The sequence below is a fragment of the Oncorhynchus tshawytscha genome, linkage group LG09, assembly GCF_018296145.1.
Source record: "Oncorhynchus tshawytscha isolate Ot180627B linkage group LG09, Otsh_v2.0, whole genome shotgun sequence".
Taxonomy (NCBI): Eukaryota; Metazoa; Chordata; class Actinopteri; order Salmoniformes; family Salmonidae; genus Oncorhynchus; species Oncorhynchus tshawytscha.
Genome location: NC_056437.1, coordinates 55,431,422 through 55,459,109, shown reverse-complemented (window position 1 = coordinate 55,459,109; position 27,688 = coordinate 55,431,422). Strand labels below are relative to the sequence as shown.

The 27,688-nt window shown below is 42.8% G+C and overlaps 1 protein-coding gene across 1 annotated transcript; it reads left to right on the top strand.

Annotated features, from left to right (window-relative positions):
- The first annotated feature begins 889 nt into the window (after positions 1–889).
- Positions 890–27,448, top strand: LOC112258296 (RING finger protein 145). The gene is made up of 11 exons (XM_024432576.2): positions 890–1,068; positions 9,510–9,726; positions 15,152–15,260; positions 16,936–17,027; positions 21,463–21,698; positions 21,917–22,092; positions 22,356–22,496; positions 22,697–22,879; positions 23,479–23,626; positions 24,270–24,626; positions 25,117–27,448. Exons 2-11 carry the CDS (start codon positions 9,543–9,545, stop codon positions 25,579–25,581), a joined length of 2,091 nt encoding a protein of 696 aa, XP_024288344.1. The 5' UTR covers positions 890–1,068; positions 9,510–9,542; the 3' UTR covers positions 25,582–27,448.
- The last annotated feature ends 240 nt before the right edge of the window (positions 27,449–27,688 follow it).

Genomic DNA, 27,688 nt, shown 5'->3' with positions numbered 1-27,688 from the left:
CGTAACGGGTGGAGAAACCTGAGAAGGCTCGGCCTCAGACTCATTACTTAATGGGGAGAACCGGTTGTAAGTTTATGTCGGCTGAATGAGCGACACCGGTTGAGCATTCCTACAGCATTTCCTTACAGAAGCCATGAGAAAATTGTCCAGCTGAGGGTACTGTGCGAGGGGATTTATAATACTATCTCTACTTATTGGTGACACAGATGCAGTTTCATCCTTTCCAACACTTAAATGACCCTTGCCTAACGATTGCGTCTGAAGCTGGGCTTGCAGCAAGGTTATCCTCACCATAAGGCAATCGTTTTCCTGTATATTATGAGTACAGCTACTACAATTAGAAGGCATAATGTTTGGGCACGAAGGCACTTACAGGGTATTTCACAAATCCCAAATACATTTCTTTAAAAAACTATAGAATGGAAGGAGGGGGATTCTTCACTCCGTCGACCATGCGGGTCAGTCGGTGTGCACAAACCACTTGATCAATTTCATCACCAGTCAAAAGTTTGGACACCTACTCACTCAAGGGTTTTGCAGCCAGTCAACGGTGTGTTAAAAGGTAGATGTTGGGGTTTTCATTGCCACAGATATAAATGGTTTGGTTCAAGTCTAAAAGAAACTACATTATTGTGGTTGCGGCAGAAATGCTTTTGGGACTCCTGGAGTTTACATCGGAAGACTTGCAAAGGGTACGGCACCATAAGAATGCTCGCCCACCCAGGCTCTCCAGATCTGTTTAACTTTTTTTTTTAACAGAAAAGTAGTTTGTTTTAGCTTATTTATTTACACACACACACACACACACACACACACACACACACACAGGCTCCGTTTTCATCCTGTTTTCATCCCTCACAGTAGGTGGCGGCATGCACACTAAATTGTGGGAACGCCAATATACCATAGAATAAGGAAAAGAAGCGGCGGCAGCAGAAGACTCGATCCATGGTGGAAATCCCATCGTTTCAACCGTTAACTCGGGAGAAGCCGAGTTAAAATGGTTGATATTCGACCGGAGAAGCATCCTCAAACTCACTTTAACGTCGTCAACGTCGCTCTTGCAATGTAGGTTCTTTGTTTTTCCGTGGGGCAATGTTGATAACGCGAACTTGGCTACTCAGCTAGCTTGCTAGCTAACCTGGATTGTTTTGACTCTCGAGGGGCTAGCTAGCACCTAGCATTACCTATTTAGCTGGCTGGTTAGCGACACAATACATGCAGTTCTGCGATAAGGCGTAGTTCGCTAGCAATATTTCTAGACAGCTGTTGCTAGATTAATTTAAATCGTGAGCAGCTGTTGATCTCGTGCTTTATTTTTTTAGCTAGCTAAACTATGCATGGTGGTCGTTTCCATTATTAAAAACATCAGGTAACGTTATTGCTAACGTTACATTGATATAGGCGGGTCATCAATGCAGTTTTTCGCCCGTCCCGACTCTGCTCATCTGCGTTTGCTAACATACGTGATGCATAGCTAGTTAGCTAAACCACTGACTTTTAGCATATTGTCTCGTTTTACGACCCTCTAAATGTACGTAGTTGTAGTTTGGTACATTTTGGAATATGAGATTGAGAGTATGTGACAATTCATCACCCTTCTTGCAGGGCACAACTAATTACGGTTAGCTAGCCGCTGCCAACGTTGGTTTGGCGAGGTTATTAAAGTTCATGTCATGAACGCTCGGAGCCCAACAAACCGTTAATATAGTGTAACTAGCTCGATGTCGGGCTAGACTTGAATAGCTGTGCTAACTTAACCCTCAACATAACGTAATCCGGTGCCTGTATAACCATAGTTTACACCATTTCGGTTATGTAATCATAATGCGAATTGGTCTTGTTAGCTAACGTTACGTTTCCAGTCATCATGGGCATTGCAGATGGATGTGAATTACAAAGTGATGTAACTAGAAAATTGTACGCTTGGTACAGTGGACCTGTATGTTTCATAATTGCCTGTTCAAAAGGCCATCTGAAAATGAGGGCCAGGGGGATGGGATCTCAGAGCTCGTATGAATCAGTTCTATATGTAATTCAATGGATGGGATATCCACTCCGTCAGTGTCTGCCTGCAAATGGAGGACCGCACAGCCTCTCTCAGACCCATAGCAGGAATTTACTCTAAATCAAAAGTATCCTCGCTGTCAAGAGGGGAGAAAACACATTTTTAACTTTGGGCTCGCAAAATACTAAGACTGGCTCTTACTTCATAAACCACTGGGGCCGGCTTGAGTTCAGATTTCGTGTGTCCCCCACCCTCATCAAAGTTTCCCATCCCTCTTATAGGGTGTCCACCTACTCTGTGTGGTTGAAAACACACATTGGTGATAACATTTCACCTTATGTTATAAAATACATTTTACCAAGACATGATTATTCGTGTTCTGAATCGTTCAGTGGGGTCTCTAACATTTCGTTAACATTCTATCCAAGAAGTTGGATTTCATAACCAAATCCATCCGACAAGCTCCGACGTAGCAGTGCAGGTTTCTCGTAACAACTTTGGAGTATTTTACATTTTGTGGTCATCGTCTTCAGAGCAAAATTACCATGATGAGCTGTATTAAATGTAAAAGGTTTGGGAAAATAAAAAGCTTGGTATACGCCAGTGGAGGCTGCGGAGGGGAGGACGGCTGGAACGTAGCGAATGGCATTAAACCCATAAAACCATGTGTTTGATGTTGATACCGTTCCACTTATTCCTTTTCATCCATTACCAAGTGCCTGTCCTCTCAAATTAAGGTGCTACTAACATGTTTTATGTGCTCTGTTGACATTTCAGAGATATGCTTGTTTTTGTGAGAAATCTTTAAAAATGACACTTTTTAAAATTAATATGAAAAGGATATATGAAAAGACGGCATGTCTCAAAATCGATATCAATCTTACCGCTATATTGTTTAATGTCCTGCGATTCGAGAAGAAATATGAGTTCAATGGGAAAGTGAATATGTTAGGTAGCCAGTAACCTTAATTCTTGTGCAGAATCCAGCCTAGCTGGTGTGATTTATTTAATATTTTCCACTTTTTCTCTGGCCTCTTGATTTAGTCACCCTAATTCTGTCTATCCTACAAGGGTAAAACCACCAATAATTCTTGAACGGATTATGATAGAGACATGAGGTTTGAACCTTTGGTTTTCTTTATAGGATTATCTACACAATTAACATTTTACCCATTGGTCAAAAGCTGCATTTTTGATTGGGCGCTAGTTATTAGCATGTTTTTCACGTGGTAGGTTGCATATAACCAACCTGTCTTACAGATCATGTGAAAGGGCAAAGGCAAGCATCATGACCATACACCACCTAACTAACTCATCAATATGACATGAATGCTTACAGTATTTCAGGTCGATGCATGTACAAGTTGGGATGCCTGGCTGTGTGGCAAATAGATACAATTCCACTCTTAAACTAGCAATGTATTTTTTTTTAATGTCAACTAATTACTTTTACTACGTCTTCGATCGGAATAAGTTTTTGCCCTAGAAATACCGATCCAGAGATCATTGTATTGCTATTTTGCATGTCTGTAACTCTTTTACCATGTAACTGTTACTGGATGTTTGTTTCCATTATCTCTATTTCCATTATGAAATATTGCATCAAATGATATAGGGATGTTAATGGGTATCCATTAATCGGTTAGCTGCCGAAAATACATTTGACCGGTCATGCTGTTGTTCTATAGGTTAATTTGCATAATGTAGTGGAATTAAGTTAAGCGGAATAGCCTATCACCTGTCAGACAGCGCGAGAGCGCCTCAGAGAGCTGCTACTGGAGTGAAACGTGCTTTTATAAGCCCAGTCGTTGCGCATGGATGCAATAAAGAGGTCAGTGGAGCGCAAACAGTAGGGAATAGATGGATGCGGTATTTTTATTTTATTTAACTAGGCAAGTCAGTTAAGAACAAATTCTTAATTACAATGACGGATTGGCTCACATTCAACAAATTTGATCTAACAAAGTGAATATTTGTCAAATCCGTCATGATTGATGTATTGTAATAGGCCCACAATGTGGTTAATAAAGTTCGAGTTCGAAATATATTTGGCTGTTTTCAATGCTTAACATTTAGAAGTTGTCCATTTTCAGGTTTAGAAGAAGTGACTGCTAAATGCCGTTCATATAAGCTGGTAGTAGAGTTAGCATACAGAAATCGGTGGTGTGGTAGTCAGTCATTTTTAACTGTAATGCAGTTGATTGATGACGATAACATCAACATTTATTGTGGTTGACATCCATACAAGCGTTATACTTAAGGCACGAGTGGGTGTGGTATATTGGCCATAAACCACAAACCCATGAGGTGCCTTATAGCTATTATAAACCGGTTACGTTTATTAAAACAGTAAAAGCAAATGTTTCATCATACCTGTGGTATATCAATCAGAATTCAGGGCTCGAACCACCCAGTTTATAATCCTATTTTTTACCTCAACATATACTGAACAATAATATAAACGCAACAATTTTACTGAGTTACAGTTCATATAAGGAAGTCAGTCAATTGAAATGAATTTGTTAGGCCCTAATCTATGGATTTCACATGACTGGGCAAGGGGTGCAGCCATGTGTGGGTCCACCCACTGGAGAGCAAGGCCCAGCCAATCGGAATAAGTTTTTCCCCACAAAAGGGCTTTATTACAAACAGAAATACTCATCAGCACCCCCTCAGACGATGCCGCAGATGAAGAAGCCAGATGTGAAGGTCCTGGGATGGCGTGGTTACACGTGATCTGCGTTTGTGAGGCCGGTTGGCTGTACTGCCAAATTCTCTAAAATGACGGTGGTTTATGGTAGAGAGATTAACATAAAATTCTCTGGCAACAGCTCTGGTGGACATTCCTACAGTCAGCATGCCAATTGCACACTCCCTCAACTTGAGACACTGTGGTGTCAAAACTGCACATTTCAGTGGCCTTTTGTCCCCATCACAAGGTGCACCTGAGTAATCATGCTGTTTAATCTGCTTGATATGCCACACCTGTCATGTGTATGGATTATCTTGGCAAAGGAGAAATGCTCACTAACAGGGATATAAACAAAATTGTGCTCCAAATTTGAGAGAAATAAGCTGCTTTTGCATATCGAACATTTCTGGGATCTTTTATTTCAGCTCATGAAACACATGGGAGCAATACTTTACATGTTGCATTTTATATTTTTGTTCAGTATAGTTTGAAATACACAAACAATAGCCAAAATTAGACACATTTTGTCAGGAGGGCAGCGAGGACACTCGTGATCTTTCCCCCACGGAATCTTTTTCCAATGTGTTTCCATGGTATTTCCATTGTTTTGGTTGAGTTCCATTGACCTCTTTGCCTAATCTATTGCGCGACAAAAAACAATTCTAAATGCAACGTTGTGTTAACTTTTTAAAATTGTGGCCATAAAAACAGTTATCAGTCTTGCCATAGATTTTCCAGTAGATTTAAGTCAAAACTGTAACTTGGCCTCTCAGGAACATTCACTGTCTTCTTGGTAAGCAACTCCAGTGTAGATTTGTCCTTGTGTTTTAGGTTATTGTCCAGCTGAAAGGTAAATTCATTTCCCAGTGTCTGGTGGAAAGCAGACTGAACCAGGTTCTCCTCTAGGATTTTGCCAGTGGTTAGCTCTATTCTGTATTTTTTTTTTATCCTGAAAAAATCCACAGTCCTGAATGATTGCAAGGATACCCATAACATGGTACAGCCACCACTAGCTTGAAAATTATGGAGCATGGTACTCTGTAATGTGTTTGGAGCCAATCCAATATAACATCACTTTTTTTCAGTACAAAAAGTGAATTGCTTTGCCACATTTTTAGCATTTTTACTTCAGTGCCTTGTTGCAAACAGGATGCATGTTTTGGAATATTTTTATTCTGTATAAGCGTTCTTCTTTTCACTCTGTTATTAAGGTTAGTATTGTGGAGTAACTACAATTTTTTATTTCACCTTTATTTAACCAGGTAGGCTAGTTGAGAACAAGTTCTCATTTGCAACTGCGACCTGGCCAAGATAAAGCATAGCAGTGTGAACAGACAACACAGAGTTACACATGGAGTATACAATTAACAAGTCAATAACACAGTAGAAAAAAAGGGGGAGTCTATATACATTGTGTGCAAAAGCCATGAGGAGGTAGGCGAATAATTACAATTTTGCAGATTAACACTGGAGTGATAAATGATCAGATGGTCATGTACAGGTAGAGATATTGGTGTGCAAAAGAGCAGAAAAGTAAATAAATAAAAACACCATCCAAAGTGTAATGAATAACTTCACCATACACAAAGGGATATTCAATGTCTGCTTGGATTGTGAGGCATTGGAAAACCTCCCTGGTCTTTGTGGTTGAATCTGTGTTTGAAATTCACTGCTCAACTGAGGAACCTTACAGATATTTTTATGTGGAGATGTAGTCATTCAAAAATTATGTTAAACACTTATTGCACACAGTGAGTCCATGCAGATATTTATTTTATTTAACCTTTATTTAACTAGTTAAGCCAGTTACAAACACATTCTTATTTACAAGCGCCGCCTACCCCGGACAATGCTGGGCCAATTATAAGCTGCTCTATGGGACTCCCAATCAAAGCCGGTTGTGATACAGCCTGAAATCGAACCAGGGTCTGTAGTGACACCTCTGTGCCTTAGACCGCTATGCCACTTGGGAGCCCATGTGACTTGGCAAAGTTTTACTCCTGAACTTATTGTATGCTTGCCATAACAAAGGGGTTGAATACTTATTGACCCAAACATTTCAGCTTATCATTTTTTAAAATTAATTTGTAAAAACAAATCAAAGCATCCTTCCACTTTGACATTATGACTCAGCGTGCAATGAACGCAAGAGAAGTGACACAATTATACCTGGTTAATATTGCCTGCTAACCTGGATTTCTTTTTGCTAAATATGCAGGTTTAAAAATATATACTTCTGTGTATTGATTTTAAGAAAGGCATTGATGTTTATGGTTAGGGACAAATGAGCTTTTGTTAAATCATCCCCCGTTTGGCGAAGTTGGCTGTCTTTGTTAGGAAGTAATAGTCTTCACAGTTCGCAATGAGTCATGTTAGCAGGCAATATTAACTAAATATGCAGGTTTAAAAATATATACTTGTGTATTGATTTTAAGACATTTGCGTAACAGGCAGTCTCCTCATGGAGTGCAATGTAATCAAGTGGTTAGAGCGTTGGACTTGTTAACTGTAAGGTTGCAAGATTGAATCCCTGAGCTGACAAGGTAAAAATCTGTTGTTCCACCCCTGAACAAGGCAGTTAACCCACTGTTCCTAGGCCGTCATTGAAAATAAGTATTTGTTCTTAACTGACTTGCCTAGTTAAATTGTTTGTTGGCCAGTGACTCTACATTTAATCAATTTTAAATTCCGGCTGTAACACAACAAAATGTGGGAGAAGTCAAGTGTGAGTACTTTCTGAAGACACCGTATATTAGTAGGCTATATGTAAAGGCCACATTAAATTGAGAATAGTCTGATGGGTGAGAATATTATCAAGTGCTTGTCAAATTATAAATCAGAGATTGATGAAGTGTGTGCAGCCTGCGCAAAGAAACAGCAGATCGCTTGGATTTCATGCAAACTTTTTTTCAAATCCTAATTTCTTGTTCATGCAGCCTTAGCCTAAATGTATTGATTTCTAATAGATTCTAAGGTTTGTCTCACAACCAAAGTTGCATAAATAACTCTAAATTAACCATATAGGAGGACCTGTTTCAAATGGTCACTTTAAACACAGAATAGCCACATGTATGCACTCCCTTCTAAATCGTTTGGGGGAAAATATCAATTGTATTCTTACTAGAAATCTTGTCTGCTAAATGAACTAGTGTAGCCCACAGCTGTATGGCATAGCCAGATCAGGGCCTAACAAGGAAGACCCAGAATATGCTATTATGTTCTTCTGAAACAGGCTACATTTTCTTCATATAATGTTTGTGTGCATTTTACATTTGCTGTACTTTTCACTGCATTTGATACATTCAACAACATGATAAGAATATTCCTTAAAATGTGAGACAAATAAATGGGTTGAGTGAGAGGACTAACTGGTGTCTCCAAGTGTGCACAGTTCCTACGTAATTTCAATGCACATTTGACTTAAAGACGAGTCTTCAACTATACAGTGCTTTTCTTTTTTTTTAGCTCTCCTTAGCTGTGCCGTTAAGGAACTAGAGTAATCACACTTTTAGTTGTTTTGTTTGGAACACAGCCCTGCATCCCCGCCATCAAACAATTACTGTTGTTTACACAATCAAAAAATGTGGCCATTTTAAATCGCTTTCCGAGTCACTTGGGCATCATTTGAAAGCTTGTTCTATTGCCAACATGACTAGCTAAGTTATAAAATGCGATCTTACTGTGTTAGACTTTCACAAGTCTGTTCACAGACACGGGATTGTAATTTGTTCATTCAGGTGTGTGTTCTGTTGTGAATTTTCATCACACCAGACAATCCGGGCAAATTTTTTTTCAAAACAACCCAGGGTATGACGTTATGTCATCTTGTAAATGTACATCAAAAACGTTGACACTGTATATGACATGCGTTTTATGATATGAAAATGTGAAGTACACATTTGGACTCTCGGGTGTTTGGCTGCTTGTATGACATCAAAGCGGTATTTATTAGAATCCTCAACTTCTTATCCGTCAAAATACGTAGTCCTCTTAATTTACAGCATTTCCCTAACTCTGGACAACAAAAAGTGACGAAGTTGCCCAATTAGCAGGAACGATGGGGGCAACTTCTTGTCGCGTGCGGTGCTCATGTTCAGCACGGCTATCCGTTTTAGCATATTACTGTACAGCCACCGCGTTAAAATTACACAACTGTAACCAGTATCACTTTCATTGATTGGTATGGATATTGACCTTTATATTAGGGCTGGGAATTGCCAGGGACCTCACGATACAATATTATCACGATGCGTCAATACGATATGTATTCCGATTCTCACTATTCTTTATGTATTGCAATTTGATATTACAATTATATTTTGCTCACTATGTCTGCTGCAGAGAGATGAGCTGGCATGAGAAAATTAGTTTTGATCAGTCATGGAAATTAAAAGCACTGAACATGTTGGCTCACTATTTAAACAAGCTATAGGATGAAAAATACCAGCGTTTTGTCGCAGGTACAGCCCATTTGGCACTAGCTAACGCTATGTAGCAACAACAAAAAATGTCAAAGTATCTATATAATATAGTCCAGAAATAATATCACTTAGTGTATCGATTCCCCCTTCCCATCACTATTGTATATTCTTGTGTATTTATTTTATTCTCATGTACTTTTTTAATTCTCGTGTATTTATTTTATGACTGATTTGATTTAACCTATGAAGCTCTGAAAAAACAGCTAGTTGCATAAAAAAAATGTCTATTTTGCCAGTTTTCTTTGTCTGCGTGCTATCATTTTCTAGCACCTCAGGCTCACTTTTTGCTCCCTCTCTCTTCTCCCTATCTTTCCTTCCCCCTGTCCAGTCATATTAGTGTGTATCTTGCCGTGTCGGAGCCATGTTGGTGAAAGACAAGCTGGAGGCGGTGCTGAACGTGGGGCTGCGTGTACCCAGCATCATGCTGCTGGAGGTACTTTACCGCTGGGATGTCAGCTCCTTCTTCCAGAAGATCCAGAGAAGCAGCCTCAACAACAACCCCCTCTTTCAGTACAAGTACCTGGCTCTCTACCTGCACTATGTTGGTCAGTACCACCCCGCTCCAGTGCTGCCCTTTGAGTGGTCATTTATAGCATTTGTACTTTTCAACAGCATATTTTGACAAAAGCACCCATCCACTTCTGAAAAATGTGAAAATTCATTTTTATAAGCTGGCGTTTCTTTCTATAGTAGCCCTTATAACATTTTAAAGTCACCTCTTCATTGTTGACGTTGAGACTGGTGTTTTGCGGGTACTATTTAATGAAGCTGCCAGTTGAGGACTTGTTTCTCAAACTATACACACTAATGTACTTGTCCTCTTGCTCAGTTGTGCACCGGGGCCTCCCACTCCCCTTTCTGTTCTGGTTAGAGCCAGATTGCGCTGTTCTGTGAAGGGAGTAGTTCACAGCGCTGTACGTGATCTTCAGTTTCTTGAAGGCCAGTTTTTATTGCTTCTTTAATTAGAACAACCGTTTTCAGCTGTGCTAACATAATTGCAAAAGGGTTTTCTAATGATCAATTTGCCTTTTTAAATGATTAACTTGGATTAGCTAACACAATTTGCCATTGAAACACAGGAGTGATGGTGGATTGCAATGGGCCTCTGTACGCCTATGTAGATATTCCATAAAAAAAGTTTCCACATACAATATTAATTTACAACATTAACAATGTCTACACTGTATTTCTGATCAATTTGATGTTATTTTAAAGGGCAAAAACAAGGACATTTCTAAGTGACCCCAAACTTGTGTGTGTGGAGAGAGATTATTTTGTTTTACCCTTCCATCTTTCCCCTAATCGGAGTAAACTAATTTACAACATCTCTTAGTCTTCTGCTTCCAGTTTATCCGTACTATATACATTTTACAATAGTTATCTGTTTGTTTTTAGTCCCATCCATCAGCTCCACTCAACCACTCCCATCTCTGAACACCATCTATTTGCCATATATTTTTCAACTGTGTTGTGATGTTTCACAAAAGTTCCAAACTTTTGTACATATTGTAACTTAAATAAATATTTTTGCTAAGAGTATTATTATATTATTAATCGATTGACTATGACTTTTAAAATCACTCAGCCATGCTATTTGCAGTAAATAGCCCATATAGTCCATCTTTAATGATGTTGTAATCGTCAGATTAGTTCTGTTTGCACTTTCTGTTTTGGAGTGGCCAAGAAAAGCTAGAAATGTTGTCAGCCAATAGGTTGTTTGGGCTGTAGTGCTGCAGTATCACTCGTGTGCCTGACCAGGAAAAACACTGCAGTCGCAGACTGTAAAACTGGGACCCAGTTTTTCATGGTTGGGTCTCATGCATATGAATGTAATTTATGGACTATTTAAGTGATAATCGAGGGGACTATGCGTTCTATGGAAAATAATACAACACGATGTGGAAAGTGTGTAGCACGTCGTGACACTGAACTTTCACGATGTTGCATTGTTTCCCAGAGAACGCGCTGAGCCCCCGAGTTCATTATCCCGCTTATACCATAGCTATAATTTGAAATGTGTTCATTTTTGCCGGTAAAAATGTGTTTGGCATCCACTGAAATAGATAGCTACTAGATAGCTACAGCAGCTGCCTTGGTAACCAGACAGACTTGCTAGCTTAGCTAACCAAACCATCCGTCCTCGCTTACTATGAAAATCAAATGAAACAATTCAACTTTTAATTTCAAGAGCAGCTCGAACATAGAACACATGAGAATGAACTACAGCAATTGAATTGTACAGTGCTTTATAGGGAAATAATTAACGCGTTTGAATGCCCATTCAAGCTAATTAAAAACGAGTATTCAACAATGCCATGGTATAAATGCATATCGTTTAAGTTCAGCTAAGCATTTTTAAACCTACTACTGTCTTGAATGGCGTTGCATTTGAAATGCTTTTAGGTTTGTCGTAGATTTAGCTCAGACAGGATAAAAGCAGTGACACGAGGATAAAGTCTGACAGTTTGTAGTCAGCGTTGACTGTAAGGGTGAACATGCTTCTGCTACGTTTTGTATTTCTAATGGCACGTCAACATGGGCACAGACAGTACTTCTGATTCAGTATGTCTATGCTCTGCTTGAGAGTGGGCCTGGCCCACTAAAGAGCTCAGTGAAGGCAGGGTGTTCGCTGAATGCTTGTTTCCTAATTAAAGCATGGCATGGCCTGACCTTAGACATCTGCTGCTGCAACTGTCTGCCTGCAGCCGGACACTTTTTTAAAAACGTTGTCATGGTGAAACTTTGGCTCAGACATATTTTCCTCTCCTTTGTAATTTACCTCTGCTTTTTTTCCACCATCCGAGACCCAAGTATTTTAATGGGACTTTCCGTGATGCTCAAGTTGGTATAATTAACCTTGAAATGTGCACAGAAGTGTTAAAGGAAAGATTCACCCATTTTGAATGCATTCACCCATCTCTCCGAGATGCACAAATACGATATAACATTCAAAATGGGTGAATCTTTCCTTTAACCAATACCATGCACGAATTGTATACTGTTTTGCACGGGGGGCTGGGGGGCTGGCCCGTGCAGGGAGTAGGAGAACGAAGTCACCCCCCCCCTCTCAAAGAAGACGTTCTCTTTCCAGGGGAAAGGAGTGGACAAGGCAAAGGCCATGATAACCAGCTCACAGGCCTCGACTATAATGCAGTCACTAGATATGCTAATTATCAATGGGAAGGAATTATATATATTTTTTTTTACTGTAATTGTTTTATAATTTTGTATGTATACTGTGTGTACAAACTTCCCTTGACCTCACCAGTGGTCTTTTTAGTGGCTTTGCATACTTGGCTGAAGTTTGTGGGTGTGACAATGAGGCTGGTATTTGCTGATGAACACACTGGGCAGCAGAGAACCGTGGACTGGACTGAACCTCAGTGTGTGTGTGTGCTGCTGATGTCTCTCTTGGAAAGAGATAGAGGGAGAGCAGGATATTCTCAAATCTTTTAACTGTATTTCTAGGTTTCAGCAAATATTTCATATCTCATGAGGCCCTATCTCATTTTATTAGCATTTTTCATCATTTTGGCTCTTGCTGTAGCCTATTGCTGTAGCCTATTGCTGTAGCCTATTGCTGTAGCCTATTGCTGTAGCCTATTGCTGTAGCCTATTGCTGTAGCCTATTGCTGTAGCCTATTGCTGTAGCCTATTGCTGTAGCCTATTGCTGTAGCCTATTGCTGTAGCCTATTGCTGTAGCCTATTGCTGTAGCCTATTGCTGTAGCCTATTGCTGTAGTCTTTCTCTAACTGTGTTGCTTATGGACGATTAGGGGCAGTGTATTTATACTGCCAGCACTGATGATTCTTTCACATCGGTCCATTCTTTGTCCTGTCTGCATGACTTTGCGTAGCAAATAGCTCTGGATCCATGGCTGTGGATTAACGGCTCTGTTTTATTGCTGTCTCTGCTGTTAAACAAGTCCTTCTCATCTGTGTTGTGTTGGCTTACCTAATGCAGGCCAAGGAACAGGATGTGCTCTTGTTAATACACATTGCTGCACCTGACCATGGCTGGAAGGCTTTTCTATGAGCATTATACAGATACTGTCAGGCCCATCCCTCCCCTATGGACCCATGAGTCAGTAAGCCTAGCTAGGCCAATATCACCAGGACGGCTATATTCGTTTTGTGAAATAGTTTGCCCCAGGCACAGGATTAAAAAAATATTTTTATTTTATTTTAATGTACCTTTTTATAGTCAGACTTCATTATTTTCAATATCTGCACACAGGGCTTAATGTTCCCTCAGCAGTGAGCATGTCTGGAGGAGTGGCTGGGGAGGGAGCACGTGACTTGAGTTTGTCGGGTGGGCATAGGAACCTGTGAGTTGGGTATGCTGGGAAACTGGGCCTCTACTTTTTCTATTCAGGCCCTGTTAAGATTTTTGGCCTGTACCAACGCAGCACACGTAAGGTGACAATGACTGAGTGGTCTAAGGCTGTGTTCCTGACTGGCCGTAGCCTCCCTCCCTCTGGGGCGTGGGTTCTGAGAGTGCAACTACGAGCAGGAGCCTCTCCAACCAAAGCACCCACACATTGTTAAACACGCTGACTCATATTCACCACTGCAGGAAGGTGCTAGGCTACTAACCAAACACCAGGCTCTGTAAAGTAAGAGCTTGCACTCTTAAGATTACAGTATGGACTTCTTCTTTCAGTCAAGGTTTTATCTGGTTCTGATTGTGTTCAAGGCATGTCGTCAGCAGAGCTTCCTCTCCCGTCCTACCGCCACACTTCTCTGTTTTCTGCTTTGTGATGGTTGTGACTGAGCATCCAGACCAGAACGGAGGCTCATAGATAAGCCTATTGACAGCAGTGACGTGGCGGCCTGGCCGGCTTGCAGAATATAGCTCCATCTCCTCCTCTCAGGATTACGTAAGCAGCATCCGGTGGTGGCCACAGGCCGAGGAGGGAGAGAGGGAGGGTAAAACTGCCCACACAAAGCTCTAATCTCCCGTCCCCGTCACCCTGGCTGCCTGTCACAGTGAGGCTGGCTCACCCTGACTTGGCCACACACACACCACTGGCTCGGAACACTGACTCCAGTCAGGGCCCGTGGCACTTAGACTTAGAGGATCATAATCGTTTTGGTTTTCATGGGAGGTAGAATCATATCAGTATCTGTCTGTGTAGTTGTTGTCATGCCAGAATGATTCAGTCCACTGACCACACTTTCAAGCCTCAATGGCTAACTATCCTCCTATCCCCCACTGTTGTTGTCATGCTCCCTGCCCTTTATTGATTTTTTGACCAGGTTAAGTTGCATGTTTGACACGCGCACACACACACACTGTCTGTGCGCAGGATGGCGGAGAGAGCTTTAGAGGAGTGGGCATGTTAGCTGTCTGCTAATGGAATCCCCAGGATGGATTGGCTGGGTGGATCTGTTGCATGCTGGGTCCAGGTCGGCCAATCGAGTCCCTGGCGTTTTGGTGCCTGTTGATTTGTCTGGAGGAGAATCTCAATGACATACTCCTTGTATCCTCTCCCATCGCTGCCGCCTCAAAAGGAGGGACCTCTGACTTTTTTTCCCCCATCTAATGGATTTTGAGAAGTAGGTGAAGAGAGCGAGGACGCGATGAGTATGCAATTGAGATTTTCCCTTCTGACTGTTTTGTGCTGACTCCACTAAACGAGGCAGGCCACGCTCAACCAAGATGGCGGAGGGCAGGCAGGGTTATTGGTTTCACTGTCCTCGTGATAATAGAACTCGTCTGAGATAATTGGAATAACAGTTGAGGATTATTCAAGAAGTGAATGCCAGTTAGACAGTAGTGGACGTCCGTGTTAATAAACTATTCCTTAATATGTGTGAGACCAACAGCAGCTGAAGCAGGCACATATATTTTTGTCCCTTTAAAAAAAGCTGTCTATGTGCATTGTTCCACTTCATGGCTTTACTGTACAGACCCCTCTTCCTTCTGTGATTCACTGTCCTGACTGTCTCTGCTCTTCTGTGTGTCAGGTTACATCCTCAGCCTGGTGCTCCTGACTCTGCCTCGTCAGCACCTGGTGAAGCTCTACCTGTACGTGCTCACTGCCCTGCTGCTCTTCGCCGGACACCAAGTCTCCAGGTGAGCGAGAGACACACACTACAGGAACTATAGCTAAAATAATCCTTGACACGTCAACTTGTTAGCTAGGAGCTACGTGTATTCAGAAAGCTAATTTAAAAGCCGTTAAGTGTTGCGATTTGAAGTTCTGTTTTGTAGTTGTTCCATAAAACTAGAGGTCGGCCGATTAATCGGAATGGCCGATTAATTCGGGCCGATTTCAAGTTTTCATAACAATCGGAAATCTGTATTTTTGGGCGCCGATTAAAAAAAAAATATATATATATATTTTTTATACCTTTATTTAACTAGGCAAGTCAGTTAAGAACACATTCTTATTTTCAATGACTGCCTAGGAACGGTGGGTTAACTGCCTCGTTCAGGGGCAGAACGACAGATTTTCACCTTGTCAGCCCGGGGGATCCAATCTTGCAAACTTATAGTTAACGTTCCAACGCAATAACGACCTGCCTCTCTCTCGTTGCACTCCACAAGGAGACTGCCTGTTACGCGAATGCAGTAAGCCAAGGTAAGTTGCTAGCTAGCATTAAACTTATCTTATAAAAAACAATCAATCACTAGTTAACTACACATGGTTGATGATATTACTAGATATTATCTAGCGTGTCGTGCGTTGCATATAATCTGACTGAGCATACAAGTATCTAAGTATCTGACTGAGCGGTGGTAGGCAGAAGCAGGCGCGTAAACATTCATTCAAACAGCACTTTCGTGTTTCGCCAGCAGCTCTTGGTTATGCGTCAAGCATTGCACTGTTTATGACTTCAAGCCTATCAACTCCCGAGATGAGGCTGGTGTAACCGAAGTGAAATGGCTAGCTAGTTAGCGCGCGCTAATAGCGTTTCAAACGTCACTCACTCTGAGCCTTCTAGTAGTTGTTCCCCTTGCTCTGCATGGGTAACGCTGCTTCGAGTGTGGCTGTTGTCGTTGTGTTCCTGGTTCGAGCCCAGGGAGGAGCGAAGAGAGGGACGGAAGCCATTCTGTTACACTGGCAATATTAAAGTGCCTATAAGAACATCTAATAGTCAAAGGTTAATGAAATACAAATAGTATAGAGGGAAATAGTCCTATAATTCTTATAATAACTACAACCTAAAACTTCTTACCTGGGAATATTGAAGACTCATGTTAAAAGGAACTACCAGTTTGCATATGTTCTCATGTTCTGAGCAAGGAACTGAAATGTTAGCTTTCTTACATAGCACATATTGCACTTTTACTTTCTTCTCCAACACTTTGTTTTTGCATTATTTAAACCAAATTGAACATGTTTCATTATTTACTTGAGGCTAAATTGATTTTATTGATGTATTATTTTAAGTTAAAATAAGTGTTCATTCAGTATTGTTGTAATTGTCATGATTACAAATACTTTTTTTTAAATCGGCCGATTTATCGGCATCGGGTTTTTTGGTCCCCCAATAATCGGTATCGGCGTCGAAAAATCATAATCTGTCGACTTCTACATAAAACAGTTACCGGTATTACAGTAGTGACTTTCTGACCATATTATGATTCTGGCTCCGGACTATTGGTGGTTTCTACTGGCCTTGATTGTGCTTTAACTCTTGTTGAATTCTCTGAGGCGTGGTTCTGTGTTTTAACCAGGGAGGACAGAAGACAGCAGGTGGGACTGCAAGAGCTGAGCTCTGACTGTGTTGTCTTCGTGTTTCAGGGATTATGTCCGCAGTGAGCTGGACTCCGGGTACGAGGGACCGCTCTACCTGGAGGCGCTGTCCATGAACCGTTTCTCCACCGCCCTCATAGGTAACTAACTAAACACAGTCCCACCTTCACCACCACCCTCACAGGCAGCTATAGTGCCTTCAGAAAGTATTCACACCCGTTCACTTTTTCCACATTTTGTTGTGTTACAGAATGGATTTAAAATGGGTTCAATTGAGATTGTTTGTTTTTTGTCACTGGCCTAGACACACTATATCCCATAATGTCAAAGTGGAATTATGTTTTTAGAAATGTTTACAAATGCATATGAAAAGCTGAAATGTCTTGAGTATGAGTATTCAACTCCTTTATGGCAAAGAGTTCAGAAGCCAAGTTCAGAAGTAGTTCAGAAGTAAATATTTCCTTAACAAGTGACATAGTAAGTTGCATAGACTCACTCGTGTGCAATAATAGTGTTTAACATGATTTTTGAATGACTACCTCATATCTACCCCACACATACAATTATCTGTAAGGTCCCTTACTACAAAGATACAGGCGTCCTTCCTAACTCAGTTGCCGTAGAAGGAGGAAACCACTCAGGGAATTCTAAACAACAAATTGACAGTGAAAAGGAAGGAAGGCTGTATAGAATAGAAATATTCCAAAACATGCATCCTGTTAGCAGCAAGGCATTAAAATAATACTGCAAAAAAATGTGTCAAAGCAATTCACTTTTTGTCCTGAATACAAAGTATTATGTTTGTGGTAAATCCAATACAACACATTACTGAGTACCACTCTCCATATTTTCAAGCATAGTGGTGGCTGCATTATGTTATGGGTATGCTTGTAATCGTTAAGGACTGGGGAGTTTTTCAGGATAAAAAATAAACGGAATAGAGTGAAGCACAGGCAAAATCCTAGAGGAGAATCTGGTTCTGCTTTCAACCTGACACTGGGAGATTAATTCAGATTTCAGCAGGACAACAACTTAAAACACAATGCCAAATCTAAACTGAAGTTGCTTTCCAAGAAGACAGTGAATGTACCTGAGGGGTTGAGTTACAGTTTTGACTTAAATCTACTTGAAAATATATGATAAGACCAGAAAATGGATGTCTAGCAATGATCAAACACCAATTTGACAGCGCTTGAAGAATTGTGAAAAAAATAATGGGTAAATGTTGCACAATCCAGGTGTGGAAAGCTCTTATACAATTACCCAGAAAGAATCAGCTGTAATCGCTGCCACAGGTGCTTCTACTTAGTATTAACTCAGGGGTGTGAATACTACTGTAAATGAGATTTCTGTATTTCATATTCAATAAATTAGCTACAATTACTAAAAACATGTTTTTCACTTTGTCATTATGGGGTATTGTGTGTAGATAGGTGAGAAAATAATACATTTGATCCATTTTGAATTTAAGCTGTAAGACAACAAAATGTGGAATACTTCAATGGGTATGAGTACTTTATGAAGGCACTGTAATTAAACAGTGCCACCTTCACTACCAACCTCATAGTTAACTCACTAAACAGTCCCACTGGGCCACAGTCTCACAGGTCCCATACCAGCCTCTTACACCCCCACACTTCTCTTACCCCACTTTCTGAGAATCTATGAGTCACTTTGTAGTCGCCCTAAAGTCTGCTTTTACTCGATAACATGGTGATTGTACACTTCATCACTCACAGTATTTTATATATATTTTCTTCCACATCCTATTTTCTTCTACATCCTTTTATCAATCCAACGCCTATCTTTGTCTCAGAGTCTGCTCTGTTTTTCTTCTCCCTGTCTGGCCATTGTTCAATTCTAACGGTCTTCTGAGTGCTCGAGCTAGTTTTATTCGCCCTAGAACCTTTTCAGACAAAGGAAAAGGCCGTGTTCCTTTGCTTCATCCTGTCAGGCAGAAGGTAGGCGGCTGAGGAGCGAGGGGAGGAGAGTTCAGGAGGTTGGCAGTGGGTGCTGTATAATCTGACGATCTGAGGTGCCGTTTGCCGCAGAGCTCCTCGCTCTCTCTCGCTGCCAAAGGTGCTTCTACAGAGTGAGAGAGGGAGTGACGACAGTCTCCCGTACAATGGGAGCGCACACAACTCAGACAGGCCTCTGTCTTTCCCCGCGCTCTTGCTTTCTCTTTCCTGCTCACTCATTGACGTATTTCTTGTTGTGCTGCTTGTCGTAAGAGTGTCAGGTGCTCTGTAGTGCGACTAGTGTCTGTCAGGTTTTATGTTACCGAGGTGTGGGTTCTGCCTCTTCTGAAAATACAGCTGGCCCACAATAGTGTTGGCTTGAGAGCTCAGTGAAAACCTGAAAGCCCAAAAGGGGAAGAAGCGAGAAGTGAGTTTCATCATGAATAGGGAGCCTTCCTGTGAAATGACTGACAGTTACACAATGATCTGTTTCTGATGCTGAGAAGATTCATCCTTCTCTGTTACTAAACACTGCTACTTTGACCATTTGAAAACAGGAGCACCCTTAGACGTCTTCCAGTGATTTTTTTCAAATGTACTTTTACTGTTGAAAAGTAATATCCCAAGTATAAATACAGTAAAGTACAGTCAAATACAGTAAAATGTTTGTGCTTCTAGTTCCGACAGTGCAGCAATATCTAACAAGTAATCTAACAGTTCCCCAACACATACCAAATGCACACAAGTCTAAAGGGGGGAATGAGAATATGTACATGTAAGTATATGGCTGAGCGATGGCCGAGCGGCATAGGCAAGGTGCAATAGATGGTATAAAATACAGTATATACATATGATATGAGTAATGTAAGATATGTAAACGTTATTAAAGTGGCATTATATCGAGTGTATTGTATAAAGTGACTAGTGATCCATTTATTTATAAGTGGCCAATGATTGGGTCTCAATGCAGGCAGCAGCCTCTCGGAGTTGGTGATTGCTGTTCAGTAGTCTGATGACCTTGAGTTAGAAGCTGTTTTTCAGTCTCTTGGTCCCAGCTTTGATGCACCTGTACTGTCCTCGCCTTCTGGATGGTAGCGTTGTGAACAGGCAGTGGCTCAGGTGGTTAATGTTCTTGATGATCTTTTTGGCCTTCCTGTGCCATCGGGTGCTGTAGGTGTCATGGAGGGCATGTAGTTTACCCCCGGTGATGCATTGTGCAGACCGCACCACCCTCTGGAGAGCCTTGCGGTTGAGGGCGGTGCAGTTGCCGTACAAGGCTGTGATACAGCCCGACAGGATGCTCTCGATTGTGCATCTGTAAAAGTTTGTCAGGGTTTTGGGTGACAAGCCAAATTTCTTCAGCCTCCATAGGTTGAAGAAGTGCTGTTATGCCTTCACCACACTATCTGTGTGAGTGGATCATTTCAGTTTGTCTGTGATGTGTACGCCAAGGAACTTTCTCCACTGCTGGCCCTCCGATGTGGATAGGGGGGCGCTCCCTCTGCTGTTTCCTGAAGTCCACGATCATCTCCTTTATTTTGTTGACGTTGAGTGGGGGGTTGTTTTCCTGACACCACACTCCGAGTGCCCTCACCTCTTTGTAGGCTGTCTAGTCGTTGTTGATAATCAAGCCCACTACTGTTGTGTCGTCTGCAAACTTGATTGAGTTGGAGGTGTGCGTGGCCACGCAGTCGTGGGTGAACAGGGAGTACAGCAGGGGGCTGAGCACTCACCCCATGTGGGGCCCCAGTATTGAGGGTCAGCGAAGTGGAGATGTTGTTTCCTACCTTCACCACCTGGGGGTGGGATGTGTGTTTTGTTAAGTAAATCAGGTGTTAAATGGGGTGAAAATGAGATTGGTGTGCCACTCTAAGTAACCCTTTCCCTAACATTTTACATAGAGGGAGGGACTGATCGATGATTCCCTTTGGCACGGTGTGCTGACTTGGCTTGGGACAGTTGTTGAACTTTGGCCTTTTTAGGTTCAATCACATAAGTACTTTGGGTAAGGCTACTCTCGATGCACATTCAGCCATGAGTCCTGACTGCTGTACTGCACAGTTGCTTTCTAGGGACACTCGAATCTTCACGCATGTTCTGCAGGCGGGTCGCAATGAGGGTTCATGTTTTCCCAGTAACACAGGAGAGCAGTAGGCAGGGACCTCTTGGCCTAGTCCTTAGAGTGTTAGGGAACATGCTGCCTCTCTGTGCTGTCGTCACCAGCCTCAGGGACGTCACACTCCAGCTCCTGGAGACAGACTGGATCTGACGTTATGACTTCACTGTGTCTCATTCCGTCTGTCATTTCTCTCGCGCGTGATGACGAGTCTCTTAGCTTTCTAGTGCCATCACATTTAGCACTGTGTCATCAGAGTTAACTTGGGGCATGTAGCGGTCAAGATGCACGTGCTCCGGGCCTCAATGAACTCTTTGAGGTGCCTTATTTGTCCTCGAGGGCGTCGCACATTTTGACTCCACAAGTCAGATCTTGGAACACTCGCACTTTTAAGATTCAGCTGTTCCATGTTACTACACAGTTCAGATACGGTGTGTGTTCCTATAGACTGGGCGTTCACCTGCAGTGTGTTAACCCCGTCCCTCCTGCCTCTCTCTCCAGCTCAGCTGGTGGTGTGCACCCTGTGCTCCTGCGTCATGCAGACCAAGAGGATCTGGTTGTTCTCTGCTCACCTGCTCCCCCTGGTGGCGCGCCTCTGCCTGGTCCCCCTGGAGACCATCGTGTTCATCAACCGCTTCGCCATGATCTTCACAGGCCTCGAGGTCATCTACTTCCTGGCCTCCAACCTGCTGGTGCCCTACAACCTGGCCAAGACAGCCTACAGGGAGCTGGTGCAGGTAAAATAGTCTGCGTGGCACTGAATTATTTCCACGCCAGCTAAGTGTCTGCTGGCTCTAGACTGGAGGCGATTCAATGACTACTCGATCACCCGATTGTCACTTTTCTTTCACACACAAGACTGTAAATCTATCAGTTTGCTGCTGTCTCTCTGTTTTTATTTCTCATAGCTAACAATATCTGTGGCATCCTCTGTTCCATGTCCTCCTGTGCCCAGGTGGTGGAGGTGTATGGGCTGCTGGCTCTGGGGATGTCCCTGTGGAATCAGCTGGTTCTGCCCGTCCTCTTCATGTGCTTCTGGCTGGTGCTGTTTGCCCTGCAGATCTACACCTACTTCAGTAGCCGCGACAAGCCCACCTCCAGAGAGAGGTTGCTCTTCCTCTTCCTCACCAGGTGGGACAGGGCACTGCTTCCTAGAACACTAGAAACCCTTTTCCCTTCTCTTGTGGAATCCGAGAAGTTGGAAACCCAAGTCGATCTGTTTTTGACGGAACTTTTGCACGACATTATTTAATCTGAAGTTCTACAATTTCAGTCCTTTATTATGTCTGTCTGTCGTAATCAAAGAGAATGTGACGTGCCATCTATTACAAATACAAACATGATCTCTGAATTGGTTTAGTGAGTTCTCTTACGGTCCCCTTCTGTCCCTTCAGTATTGCAGAGTGCTGCAGCACCCCCTACTCCCTGCTGGGCCTGGTCTTCACCGTGTCCTTTGTGGCGCTGGGCGTCCTCACCCTCTGCAAGTTCTACCTGCAGGGCTACCGGGCCTTCATGAATGACAACACCATGCATCGGTCAGTCAGCCGCATTCTCATTCAGCCCATTTTATGTTGTGTGTTTATGCCCGTTAAGTGTGTTATTTGACCCATAGCTTGAACAATGAGGAATCTTATTTTTTTTTTGACTGACTGAAAGCACCACATTATTTATGAATCTCTCTTTCTCTCTCTGTCTCTCTTTCCCCCCCCCCCTGCTCTGTCTCTCACCATCTCAGGGGAATGACGGAGGGCATCACGCTACTGATCCTGGCTGTGCAGACGGGTCTGATTGAGCTGCAGGTCATCCACCGAGCCTTCCTCCTCAGTATCATCCTCTTCATCGTGGTGGCCTCCATCCTGCAGTCCATGCTGGAGATAGCTGACCCTATCGTACTGGCTCTGGGGGCCTCACGGGACAAGTAAGATACTCGAGGCTGAGTTGGAAATGTCTCACTACTTTGACCAGGGCCTAGGGTTGTGCGATATCCAGATTCATAAGGTCCTTTACTTTCTCTACCATACCGGGGTACACGGTATTACCAAATATGCAAAAAAATATATATATATGTATATTTTACAAAAAATAAGCACAAAACCATTTAGGCAACGGGGATCTTGATCCAGGAGGGGATTGAATGTCTCTGCTGTAACCAAGAAGCTTGATCTTTACATCTAGCCACTCAACTAGCAAGTTAGCAAACCAAATGCATAGCTGAAGACCTGCGCTGGATATAAATAGATTTCTTATAACTTATAAGCGGTGGCGCAGCATGCAACCCCCGCGAGGCTTTGAAAATCACACGGTATTGAAAATGATATACGGTATATCGCCCAAGCCTACCAGGGCTTGTCATCCACAGCGAGAATGAAAAGATCACTAGCATAATATAAAAAGGCCTCACTTTCACATGGAAGTCCGTCCAAAATGCCACAACTACATGATTCAGTGCAACACAACTTTATTACGCCACTCAGGCGTTGTCCTAGTAAAAGCTCTGTCGGTTGTCGCTCTGTTCAGGAGCCTGTGGAAGCACTTCCGGGCCGTGAGCCTGTGCCTCTTCCTGCTGGTCTTCCCAGCCTACATGGCCTACATGATCTGCCAGTTCTTCCACATGGACTTCTGGCTCCTCATCATCATCTCCTCCAGCATCCTCACCTCACTGCAGGTACACACACACACACACACACCTCAAGCTCTGTCGCCATGGACACACCCATACACACACACATACACGCTGTAGTCTGTCCAATTCAAGAGTTCCTTTTAGCCGCTGGTGCACTGGATCCTTTGCCCGTTTGTTTGCAGTAATGACATAAGAACACGTCAACAATGTTTCATATGTAAGGTGAGATGGCTTTTCCGTTAGTGCTGAGATATATTGCACAGGTCCGTGATGGGGATGTGACGGGCACGGTAAGGACTGTAAGCTCCCGTATCTGTGCCTGCTATTCCCTGGCCACCTGTGAGTATATATTCCCTGTGAAATATGGAAAACCCTGTGGGGTTTCAGCAACTCAACATCTCAGATTGTTCTGAAATGGTTTCTGTAGTAGAAACCGATAAGATCAGCATTCCAGCAACTTTGTTTTGTTAAAATGGGGTTCTGGTGCGTTGACCTTTAGAAGATTCCGGTGCGTTGACTATCTGTAATAGAAAAAAAGGAAGGCCGCAGACCTTACTACTTTGGTTCTATATATTACCTGTGATTCTAACCCTTGACCCCAAACTGCTTGCCCCAACGTGAGAGTGACCTTTAGTGTCAAAACAAGTGAAACGAAGCACCCACACTCCATGTCCTTCTCCCCTAGGTGCTGGGCACCCTGCTAATCTACATCCTGTTCATGGTGGAGGAGGTCCGTAAGGAGCCCGTACAGAACATGGACGACGTCATCTACTACGTGAACGGGACCTACCGGCTGCTGGAGTTCCTGGTGGCGCTCGTGGTGGTGGCCTACGGTGTGTCTGAGACGGTGTTCGGGGAGTGGACGGTGATGGGCTCCACCATCATCTTCATACACTCCTACTACAACGTGTGGCTGCGCGCCCAGCTGGGCTGGCAGAGCTTCCTAATGCGCCGAGACGCCGTCACCAAGATCAAGAGCCTGCCCACCGCTTCCGACCTGCAACTGGAGCAGTACAATGACATCTGTGCTATCTGCTATCAGGTGACTGTGTGTGTGTGTGTGTGTGTGTGTGTGTGTGTGTGTGTGTGTGTGTGTGTGTGTGTGTGTGTGTGTGTGTGTGTGTGTGTGTGTGTGTGTGTGTGTGTCCGGTGTGTGTGTGCATGCTGTTTGATAGGTCACCAATATTGTTCTGATAAATGTGTTTTATAGCCCTCTTCTGGTATGAAGGGGTTCAATGCGACCTAAGGGGATGTGAAATTCTGGTAACTTCCTCAAAATTCCCAGGTTTCCCAGAAATCCTGGTGGAGGTATTCCAGATGTTTTTCTTATTCCCTGCTGATTCTGGCAATCCTCAAACTGGAATTTTAAGAAAGTTACCTAAACATTAAAAACATTTAAATGATAGGTTAGTTTTAATGAGGATGTGTACTGTGATATATTTCCACAAAGCATCATCAGGCATTGTAGTGGACTCTTCTGTGGTTGTCCGTAGCCCTTCAGTAGTTAACCAGTATTCTGTCTCCCTTTCCAGGACATGAAGTCTGCCGTCATCACCCCCTGCAGTCACTTCTTCCACGCTGGCTGCCTCAAGAAGTGGCTCTACGTACAGGAGACCTGCCCCCTCTGCCACAAACAGCTGAAGAGCCAATCACAGCCTGCCAATGCCACCGCTGCCCCCGCCCAGGACATTCTTCCAGCCAATCCCAACCCAGCAGAGGCTGGGCAAGGAGAGCCAGTGGCCGAAGAGAACAAAACAGTGACTCAGAACGGTGTTCCGGTTGAAGAGAGCCAAGCCAGATCATCTTCCTCCCATGCTAACCCTGAGCCTGAGGGCCAGGCAGAGGAGGCAGGTCTGTCACAGGGCTCAGGGGAATCATGTCTCAGGCATCGCCAGCCCCAGCAGTCTGCCACCTGCCCTGAAGCAGCATCATCCACAGCATGTGCAGCCGACCTCCAGTTAGAACTACAACGGTCTGCCAGCCCCTGCTGCCTCTGAGCCTCGCTCATGCACGCCTCCTCACACACAGCTAAAGACTATTCATCCTCAAGTGGCTAATACGAACGACTTCGCCATGACAGGTTAACTGTTGGACTTTCCCTATTGCCACTATCCAACACCTTCCCCTTAACAAACTCTTATCTATTTGTTGCCTGTTACTTAAAGTATGGTCTTAAATGTCATTCATTAACATTTCATGGTTAATTCATTTCATTCAAGTACATTTCATGGTTATTAATCCTATAGGATTTCATGTATGAAATCTGACGCAGACTTGAGTGATGCCATACTGAACCTCCATATAATTTCACTGAGAAATGTGCATCGATTTCTCTCACTTAGCATCAAAATAAGTCAGTAGCCGTGCATGAGCCTTGGCTTGTGCTAGCCGGAACGGCTCATAGGAGCAGGAGCATATCTCCTGTTTCTGAAGCGTGAGGCAGGTCGATGTACAAGTACACCCCCTGGACAGGACGCTAGTGTATCGCAGGGCTTTACCCTCAATCGATCTCTTAAACTCTTGAGTGCCAAGCAGAGACTAATTGGTGTTCCCATTTTTTAATCTTTATCGTATGACTCGGCCGGGGATCAAACTCACAACCTTCCAATCTCAGGACGGTCAATAACAACACGGCCACTGAGTTTAGATGAACAACAAAATGCAGCTATTTGACAGTTGACAGTCATTATACTGTACATCTATCTAGTGTAAGACAAACAGTCAAAATATAACATTTGCGATTCCATTAACTCTCGTACAACATATTTCACACACCTTTTCCCCTATTTAGGTCACTTAACGTTAGCTCAATATTTTGCCACTCCCAAGTGTTTTCCCTCCTTCTGACCCTGGTTGGGCCTCGCCGACCCTCTCCTGGCCTTGTGGCCCACCCTCCCTCACCTTGATGATCTGTTACACAACAACCTTACAGAGTAAGGGCACAGGGTGGGAAAGGCGCTGTGTAGGTCGGAGACACAAACACACACCGGATGTGTGGTTGACATTCATATACTGAAGAGAACAGACATAGCACTTGACTTAGAAGCTTTATACGCACGCTTAGGCTTGCACGCTGTCACCATCTGGTAGCTGTAGGAACTTTTATTTTCATGATATGTAGCCCACGTGTTATGACATTTGCACTAATGTCATTTATAGCGACGTTCCAAAGTTGTTTTTTTGTCAGGTACTAAATATGTTTGGTTTGTACGAGGAAAGACCTATAAATGTGTGTGTATATAACCGTTCATATATTATATGAAAAGGACTTTTGATATGCCTGCCATAAAGTGTTAAAGCTGCACCGCCCAAATATGAAGTGATCTGAGGCTTGTGTGAACACTTCAGTGTCCTCTATAGGTGTAAGTGTGAAGGGTTGAAGGTCACAGATTGAGAGAGGTTGTCAGCACTGAATTTACCTTCAACAGTATTTTGTTGGGCATTTGTTACAGCTTTGAGAATGAATACATGCTATGTATGATCAAACTTGCAAATGCTCCATTTAAATTAAGTTGTAGCGAGTTGGTGGCTTTAGCACATTTTCTTGAAGGTAAATTGTGAGAAGCGGCTAAGAGTGTGAATAGTATTTTACATACATCATGATATTGGCATTTGAAGAGGACTTCTTTTAGCATTTGAAATGCTTTCCTGTTTGGGATTTTGTTTCTTTGTGTTGAAGACCTACAATTTAATTCTGTTTCGATTTTTGTTTTTTGTTTTGTTTGTTTTTATACAAAAAGAACGACATGCTCTGTGAATGCTGAATTCCAGTCAAGTTTCTGTATTGTTTGGTGAGAAATTTGCCTGGTGTCGCCTTTATTGTACAAAATTGAATGTCAAATAAATTCCACCATCCAATTTTAACCTGCAGTCTGAACTAGCTCTTAATGTTGTTCATTTGATTATTCAACATGAGAATGAATAAACCACAACCTTAAGCATCACCAGGAAAGCACTATCATGCCTGGAACCTAATCTTGCATAGCTAGACCTCAATGATTGCGGAAGTAAGCAGTCTGGCTCGAGACTAGCTGGAACCAATCATTTATATATACACTAGATGACTGATAGGGAGTGCTATGTTGAAGCCGATGCGCCTCCATC